A 10,000-nucleotide genomic window follows, 5' to 3' on the forward strand; every position below is an offset into this window, starting at 1 on the left:
CTCTTGTTGGAAAGAGAGGGTTGGGAGTGTGTGTTCCCTCCTGGGCTTGTAGGAAACACATAGTCTCTCCTTTGCACTGGTTTATGGACCATTTTAATTTCTTGTTTTGTTATTGTTTTTGTCATTGTCATCATTATCATTATCATTATTAATGTTTATCATTATTCATGGTCATCAATCAGTAACGTCATTTTCACTTTCAGGATCATAACTGATTTTGAATATTATATTGATAAGTAAATGTTATAGATTGGGGGACTCACTCACACACACACACGCTCTCACTCTCTCTCTCCCCCCCTCTCTCTCTCCCCCCTCTCTCTCTCCCCCCTCTCTCTCTCTCCCCTCTCTCTCCCCCCTCCCCTCTCCCCCCCTCTCCTCTCCCCCCCTCTCTTCCCCCCCTCCTTCCCCCCCTCTCTTCCCCCCTCTCTCACCCCTTCTCTCCCCCCCCTTCCCCCTCTCTCCCTCCCCCCTCCTCCCCTCCCTCCTCTCCCCCCCCTCCCCTCTTCTCCCCCCCTCCCCCTCTCTCCCCCCCTCCCCCCTCCTCTCCCCCCCTCTCTCCTCCCCCCCTCTCTCCCCCCCCTCTCTCTCTCCCCCCTCTCTCTCTCCCCCTCTCTCTCTCCCCCCCTCCCCTCCCCTCCCCCCCTCTCTCTCCCCCCCTCTCTCTCCCCCCTCTCTCCTCCCCCCTCTCTCTCTCCCCCCCTCTCTCTCTCCCCCTCTCTCTCCCCCCTCTCTCTCTCCCCCCTCTCTCTCTCCCCCCCTCTCTCTCTCCCCCCCTCTCTCTCTCCCCCCTCTCTCTCTCTCCCCCCTCTCTCTCTCTCCCCCCTCTCTCTCTCTCTCTCCCCCCCCTCTCTCTCCCCCCCCCCTCTCTCCCTCCCCCCTCTCTCTCTCCCCCCTCTCTCTCTCTCTCCTCTTCTCTCTCTCTCTCTCTCTCTCTCTCTCTCTCTCTCTCTCTCTCTCTCTCTCTCTCTCTCTCTCTCTCTCTCTCCTCCCTCCCCTCCCCTCCCCTCCCCTCCCTCTCCTCCCTCCCCCTTCCCCCTCCCTCCCTCTCTTCCTCCTTTCCATTCCCCCTCCTTCCCTCCTTATATCTCACTCTCATGCCCTTTGCACTGTATCCATCCTCCCTACTCAGTCTTATGAATCCAGAGCTATAATCACCAAAGGTACTTTTTTATTTGTTAGAGATTCAACTGTTTGAGAATCCATCTGTTAGGCCCATCTTGAGTATTCTGTTAGATTTTCTCTCGTGTCATCTGTGTCACTGGTCTGCATCATCATCATTCTTCTAAATGTTTGTGTACTAAGTGGTGTGAATTCTTTTTTCTATTTGTGTAGTGTGAATTTGTTTGCTTCTGCAAGGCCAAGGGGGAACACATTTTATGCTATGTGGAAATGCTAAGCCACGGCTCTGACACTTATTGCAATTGCAGAATCTGCAGTACAAGAGACAGCCGCTGAACCTGAGCCAGGTGAGTAATCGGCAGTGAAGTCAGGTAGAAATGTTATAGGTTACTAAGTACAGAGGAGATGCTGTATTAATTGATGGGAAAGAATTGGCCCACATTGGATTAGAAATGGTAGTTGTAAAGTGAATGAACCTAGTAGTTGTTAAAATTTCATATATATATATATATATATATATATATATATATATATATAATATATTGAACTTGTAAATGTTTTTCCTGGGTGTGTGTAAAATCCTGCTAATTAACTTTCTTCTAAAGCTAAAGAAGTTTATACTTTGACTTCATCAAAAAAAAATTATAGGTTGATGTAATATGGTTAATGAGATGCTGTATTTAAGATAATGTCACTATATATTTATAAAGAATGCAGTTCATTGCTGGACTGAAAGATATCTGTTTCTGCAGAAATTAGGTATTAGAATTAGCTTGTGATTAACACATTGCTGCTGGGTACATGCACTGTCTGCAGTAGTTTTATTTTGTGAAATTTGTTTATACACAAATGGCTCCACAAGGGCACAGCCACCAAGGAGCAAATTAGTAGGCATGATATGACCAATGAATTTCCCTTTCCCTTTCCCTTGTTTTTTGGGGGGAAATGTATTTTGCTAGTGCTATTAATATCATTTTTTTTTTTTTTTTTATGAATTGTTATAATGTTATTAGCAATACAAATAGCAATAAAAAACAATCTAAAAAATCAAGAAAAAAGGGTAAATCTGTGATAGGTATAACTGATAATTGTTTCCTTGGTGCCTAAGCACTAGTAGAGACATCTATGTGTAAACACAGTTAATAAACTAAAATTACAGTTGATATAGCATGTATTTTTGTCATCTCAGCAACAGTGGGTTAAGCTCTTATGGAAAAAAAACATTTAGTATTGATTGCAGCTCCAAAGATGCTGTGCAATTTTTTTTTATTTTTTTTTTTTTATTTATTAAAGGAGTGATACGCTAACTGAACATGACCTCATTAAATGCTTGTCACCACTTAGATGATGTCTAATGTCTCAGAGTGCATCAACTTAAGTAATTACTATGTAAATGTAGTTGGAGTATGTGAAGGATATTAAAGCTGTTTTCATTAGCTAATGCTAAAGAAAAACATTGATGGGAAAGCTTATTGTAAACCCAAGTGCAAACACCTTAAGTAGCATCACAGAATTGTATCCTAGTTTTGTATCATGACAGATTGGCTAATTTTGGATTCCAGTGATGCAGTCTCATTACTAGTGTTGAAATTAGTGCTTACATGTTGTTAGTTTTTCAAGTAGTTTCAAAGGCTGCTGTCCTGTTGCTCATGGTTTATACTTTTTAAATAACCCCTTGTCCTCCTATTTGAATTTCGGTACAAAGTCAGTAAGCCATTTGATTTTTGGTGTGAGATTATTTTTCTGTTAGAGTTTCCCTACCCTTGAAATAATTTAACTTCTGTTATTGTTCATTTTGCCTTGCAGATCCATTTTTGTGTGTTAAGATAGTGTTTAATAGACAAGCCCTTTGATATTCCTTGAATCAACTAATGTGAAAAGTAAAAATATTAAAGAATATCCAGTGTTTTACAGAAAGGAATAACATGAAATGAAAACAAATAAATTTGAATCAAAGTAGTATACTGAAAATGATTAATTTCTGTCTTCATGATAGTCTTAAAAAGAGGTTATGATATCTGCTTCTGGGTTTTGATAATCTATTGAGCAATAGTTTTGAAGAAACTAATGCAATTGACAGTTTAGGAAAGAAGTTTAGAAAATTTGGTCATTGTAGTACCATTAGTAGTGAATGTTCTTATTTGCTTGCTTTTGCACCAATCATAGGAGAAGTTTAAAAACCCTTGCTTTTTTTCCTTGTGTGTCTTGTAAGGCTTGGTCATTCTTATAATTGATAATTGCTGTTATATCTTTACTGCCAACAGTCTCATTGTGACATCACTTTCATTCACAAATCTGTTTATATATATACACATCTGTATGTGCAGCAGTTTACACACACACACACACACACACACACACACACACACACACACACACACACACACACACACACACACACACACACACACACACACACACACACACACACACACACACACACACATCTATGTATATATCTGTTTATATACTTAAACATCTATATTTGTATATGTAGATAATTATATATACATAAATAACTGCACACAACAAGGTCAAACTTTGCCTCAGTCCCCATTGTTGGAGTTCAAATACTTTTTACTTATTTCAGCACGGTCTCCTGTTCCACCTGTGGTTAGGGAAGAGCCTGAGAAAATCAAGTTATGGCGTGAGCAGCAGCGTTTGCGTCTTGAGGAGAAAGGTAGGCAAGCGGTTGTAGTGTTCTTGTATGGGATTGATAAATTATTTTTTATGAAGTTTGATTCTTACCACCATTATAAGTGTTAATTATTCCATTCTGTCCTCTACTTTATAGTTGCGAGATACTAAGCCACAACAGTGCTGTATTCTATACTTAATCATAAGCATTGCTGTGCTATACAGTAATATATTTGTTTAACAAGGCATTGTCTCCCTGTAACAGATGCTGCAGAAAACAAGAACAAAGAAGAGTTGAAAGAGAAGGCCAAAAAGGAGCTGGAAGATTGGTATAAGCAACATGAGGAACAGGTGGCCAAGACTCGTCAAGCGAACAGGTTAGTAGTGTGCTTGTTTGAAGAAAAACTTCATCCAAATTAACACTCATTGTGTGGAATGTTCATCAGAATTAACTGAAGAATAATTTTGATGATAATTCCAAGCACATGTACGTGTATGGTGTTTGAAATGTACAGCGTTATTATATTATTTCATGTATCTATGTTATTTTGGAAGGCCTATTTTAACCCATTCTTGCTGGATAACATCTAATCACATTATGCTGAACCGGTCCCAAGTTCAAGTGGCAAGTATCCCTGCCACATTTAGACTGCAATAAGTTGTGTCTATTAAGTGCATATTTGTGTTTGGTTCTTACTGTGGTCTTTGAGTAAATACAGCCACTCAAACATATGATTGAAGTGTCTTTTCAGTCACATATCCTAAATAATTGTATATGCCACAGCCAGAGCATAGAGAGCCAGGAGTACGTGTGTTTGCCTTGCTTCTAGGTCTTCACTTGAGCAGGTAGATGGGTGCGATTCCGTGCATATGGCTCAGTTTTTTGTGAAAATCATGTGAATGGGTTAAAAGGTCTCCTGAGGAAAATTTAAGCCAATGTTTCCCAAATTATGCACAGTTTGGTCCTTGTAAATATGTGTGAATTTGAAACATGTTTTTATTATCACTACCTCACCACAGATTATACGTTTTGGATGATACGTCCATTGTATCTATGTGTGAAACACTAATTGAATATATACCACTTGAATTGACACTATTAAAATTTGTGAGGAATAACACCATACTTCATGTTGTCTTGGTATTTTCAAGTCATTTCAGTTGTGTTGATGTGATTTTTCCAATTTAAAACATTAGTCACTAAATTTTAAGTTTTGATTTGCAAAGGAGTGATCTATTTAATGTTTACACCTAAAAGTTTATAATAATGTTTGGCAGGGTTAAATAGACACATCAAAATCCATGTCCTTTGGCTATGTATTTATTGGTATCAGGATTTAAGTTTCATGATTCAGCTCTTGGTAAATTTGCTGTAATTTGCAAAAAAGAAAAATTGCACAGCTGTGGGAATGACTAAGCATCAGGTAACGGAAATTGGTGGTCAAGGAATTAAACTGATATGATATATGTATTGGGCATTATTATTGATATATGGCAGCTGCAGTCCAAAAAAGCTTGTGAATCTTATAAATTTTTAAGAGATATCAGTATGAGTTGCCATTTATATATTTTGTGTTCAGATTTTGATATGGTGAGTAGATTGTGGAACCAAGCTAAATGTTTATTTAGCAGAAAAACTTTCCCATAATTTATGGGGAAGAGGGATTGTGGCAAATTCATTGAAATAAATTTTGATAATGACACAATGTATAGAATAATAATTGTAGTTTGAAAATTTTCATGCAACAAGGGATGCGTGCAAGTAAGTGGTGCATGCTGGAACATAAAGTTTTGTTAAGAATGTTAATTATCAATTGCAACATTGTATCCATAAGAAGTATTGCAAGACTGATTCTTCTGTAGTAATATAGAATTATACTTTTTCTTTTCATAATAATATTTTTCATTTCTCTTTTTTTTTTTTTTCCTAAATTGCTTTTGATTGTGTATCATCATGGTAGATACGTAGATAGTATATAGTATATAGTAGTTCAGTTTTTGAGGCTGAGTGATCTGTAGATTTTAAAACCTAATAATCTTTAAAAAAAAAAAAAGTATTAAATAGGAACAGAAGTAGGAAGAGGGTGACTAGTCTGAAAATTGTTCAGATGTGGGGGAAAATCTTATGATAATGGATTTCTTAAATGCAAGGAAAAGATAGAAATAAAATTGGAACCTTACTAGTTCAAGTTTATTTGAAAACGGAGATGTGTTATCAACAGTTATTCTCATTGTTTATTTTAGATCCAATCGTTCAGATATTTCACGGCTATGTACTACAGTCTGCAATAGACTATTTATGATAGATTTGGATAGACAAAGCTAATGCTCACTAATGTGTTAGTTTTTATTTTTTTTTAGGGTCATTAATGATCGTGTTTTATGGGAAGAATTGAAAGTATTAACCATGAGTGGTCTAGATGTCATGCTCATTTATGTCAAAAGAAAACTTGGGATTTAAACAAGGATTTGTGGAGTAGATATGCAGTGGCTGTGAACACATTCTATGCAAACTGAAACCTCTATTTATGACAGCCATTTTACATATTTTTGATAACTTATGCTGTGTCAGTAAAATTATTGGACACTTGAATGCATATGTAATAGGTAGTGGGAAATTGCACTGACCTTTTTCTGTTCAATCAAACATACTGCATGGAAATCCCTGACTGCACCCACTAATATCATATCCCTTTCCTTTACGGCATGCCTAAGTGTATTCATATGTTGTATAAATGCATATATCATTATCTATACATACATTTATGTTTACATACATATGAATATACATACATACAAGTAATACATATTTACAAGCAAGTAATAGATACATACGTACAATACACACACACACATACACATACACATACACATACATATACATATACATATACATATACATATACATATACATAGTCATATATACATGTATGTATACACATGCATACATATATATATATATATATATATATGTATCTATGTATGCGTATATATGTATATACATATACATATACAAATGTGTATATACATAAATATACTCCTATACATACATGCAAATATACACACACACACACACACACACACACACACACACACACACACACACACACACACACACACACACACACACACACACACACACATACATACACATAAGGATGAGTGTACAAATGCATTATGCATATGTACATAAGCATGTGCATGTATGTATACATACACCATAGATATATTAACATAATATTACAGCATGCAAACATAGTTTGTAAAAAGTTGCTGTGAAAGTCTCGAGGAACCATCTCTCCTGTCCAGCATGCGACCTGTAGTATATTTATAGATAGATAGATAGATAGATACATGTTTTCATATTGTTCATTTACTTTTTCCTTCAAATTGATTATTCACTTAAATATAATGTTGATGGAATATTTCAAATGATTTACTCTTTTTCCCAACCATCAGCCAATCCAAAGCTAAATCATTAACGCTTTAAGCGGGACATCTCATTGTAGAGGGAACTCTCTCTCTCCCCCTCCAGATCGGCCGAGAAGGAGCTGGTGGCCGAGACGGGGAAGATGGAGCCCGGCACGGAGTGGGAGCGGATCACCAAGCTCTGCGACTTCAACCCGAAGACCTCCAAGTCGTCGCGCGACATCTCCCGCATGAGATCCATCATCCTCCAGGTCAAGCAGAACCCGCCCATCAAGGCATAGATGGGAGACGGAAAGAGAGAGACATTGCTTTGTGTTTGGAAAAGTTAATTGTTAAAGCCTGCAGAGAGACGTTTAATATGAATGCCAAAATAGTGTGTTGTGGTTGAATTATTGGATTTCCGAGTCGTTTGTTTTTTTAGAAAAAACTGCAGACTGGCGGAGTAGTTCAACCACAAGTATTAGTGGTAAAAAAAAAAAAAAAAATTATGTAAAATTATATTGCATGAAAAGTAATCAGACTGTATGAGGTTGCTATGTAGAATATATGGTTGTATGATAGATCATAACTTGGAATGAAAGTTTCCAGGCCACTGTGGTGACTTAACCAAGTTTCGAATGGCCATAGGAAATGAAGTCCTTTTAACTTAGTATTTTTTTTTTTTTGTTAAAATACTGTTGGAACTTTACATTGTAAAAGCTCAGGTAATTGAGCATTCATAGAATCAATGAAGATCCTTCCTTTTGTCAGGGAAGACACGGTGCGGGAAGTCGACAAATTTTCTGTAGAAACCAGTACATCGTATATTTTATTTATCTTCATAATAAAAGTGCTTTATTTAAGATTGTAATGTAAATTTAGTTTGTAGAGTAAGGAAAATTTCTGTGTAGCTTCTGCAGTATTTGCATTGGATTGAAAGCAGTGTATGATTTCTTTTGCTTTTTGTCTTTATATATATATATATATATCAAACAGTTGTGTTCAGACATTCCTCATATTGTAAATGGTATGGATATTAAATCAGTGATGAAAAATTATTTGAGGTTTATTTTTCCCTAAACTTGTAGACACCTTATGTAATGCATATGAATACCTTCATTTGTTTTTACCAGTTGTAATAAATAGGTAGGTAATCCTTGCAATTGTTTTCAGATTGTATTACAGCTTCAGATTGCCTGCTGATGCTTTTCATACATTTCTTTGACAGGAGAATGAAGCCTGCGGGACATTATGCAAAATTGGCTGCCCAGATATTTAAATGGGGCATTAATATAGGATGTTTTTACATAGTAAATTGAAACTGGGCATTATTTGTTTGTTGCTTTCCTGTAGAACTGGAATATCCATTATGTATGGTTTTGCGAGGATTGGGATCATCTTAGTAGCCAGGGACAAAATTTAGGGTTGCTGCTTAAACAAGTTAAGAACCACTGCTACACTGTCATTAACACAAAATGCAAAGGCACTTAAGATGTAGGACACAGTTCTAAAGTTTGTAATGGTCTTTTGGCATAGTTTTTTTTTTTTTAATATTCACCAATAAAGCCTATTCCTGGCTCATACTTAAAATACAAACAAAATGCTATAAAAGGGAATCTAAGTTAAAAATATAATGGAATATGGATTGTACTAAGAAAAGAAGAAAGAGGAAGGTAGCCAAGATAGAGGTTTACACTAAATGCATGAAACAAACTTATCTTTATTCTGAAGTAATATATTGTTCTTTGCCTTTTGTTTCATTTTTTTTTAAAGCATTAGTATTTATGGATTATGAATAAATAAATGTTTTGAAGTCTTTCTTTACTGAATATTAGCTTGAAAGTAATAATTTTTATGTGCATATATGCTTAAAGTATGTTCAGTCTGGATGCATAGGAAGCCATGTCCTCTTCTTAACTACTTGTAAACAATTTGTACAATTAATTTGATGATAAAGTATAAATCCTAAGATGGAAGACTTTGATCACCATGGTCACTGCAAAAATATTGATAGACTGCTAAATGGAAGAATTTGCAACCTTATAGACAAGTGATTCCCTCGTTCAGATCAGGATCACTGATGGAATGGTTACTTGACTAGGGGTGGGAAACTATTTCCACAGAAATAGAAAATCCAACTTTAATAGAATAGAAGGTCATATGTGCTAGTATTAATGTGATTAATGGTGTATGAATAAGCAATTGTGATTTGAGGAAAATGTAAACTTGAGAAAACAAGTACTACTTAAATTGTGAAGTAAATTTTATTACTGATGATAAAACATTTCTACAAACCAGCCACAAAAGAAATAGAAAATCTGACTGCAATCTAAACTTCCCGATCACATAATCAAAGGTTATTATGAATTGATGAAAGCTGTGAACGTGAGAGGAAACATGCCATTCATCACTTATGAATCACCGCTTAATTATCAGTCATGATTAGGTCCTGCCAGCTGTATGATTACATCCAGGGAGGGGGCGTGCCATCCTATATATCGAAATTGAAAGCACTGTAGGCGCTTTTAGAAAGTAAATAGAGATTTGTAGGAAGTTATTTGGGATCAATGGAAACGTTAGATACCCAGTTCGCTCTGGGCATTGTGTAGTTCTACAGGTTGGGCTGGAGTACCTTCCACTGGGAAAGTTCAAAGCAGGGTTGCTAGAAGTAGGATAGGCTTAAATGGGTTATCCGATAACCTAATACGGTAGACTACCGAGCGTCTATCTCGTATCAGAATATACACCGATTATAATGAAGCAGAATACCAAAACCAAAAGAAAGCAATATAAGCATTCACAGAACACAAGAACACTTCGAATTAAATACTGC

At 36.5% G+C, this 10,000-nt stretch overlaps 1 protein-coding gene across 5 annotated transcripts in view; it reads left to right on the forward strand.

Moving 5' to 3' along the window:
- Nucleotides 1-8,221, forward strand: part of LOC125043550 (clathrin light chain-like) — an 18,651-nt gene extending 10,430 nt beyond the window's left edge. For all 5 annotated transcript variants that reach the window (XM_047639716.1, XM_047639718.1, XM_047639717.1 and 2 more), the window contains 4 exons: nt 1,431-1,469; nt 3,713-3,802; nt 4,025-4,136; nt 7,295-8,221. In XM_047639716.1, the coding sequence (XP_047495672.1) occupies nt 1,431-1,469; nt 3,713-3,802; nt 4,025-4,136; nt 7,295-7,469 (416 nt within the window). In that variant the 3' untranslated portion in view covers nt 7,470-8,221. The remainder of the gene's footprint in view (nt 1-1,430; nt 1,470-3,712; nt 3,803-4,024; nt 4,137-7,294) is intronic.
- Nucleotides 8,222-10,000: the final 1,779 nt, after the last annotated feature.

The sequence above is a fragment of the Penaeus chinensis genome, chromosome 34 (assembly GCF_019202785.1).
Source record: "Penaeus chinensis breed Huanghai No. 1 chromosome 34, ASM1920278v2, whole genome shotgun sequence".
Taxonomy (NCBI): domain Eukaryota; kingdom Metazoa; phylum Arthropoda; class Malacostraca; order Decapoda; family Penaeidae; genus Penaeus; species Penaeus chinensis.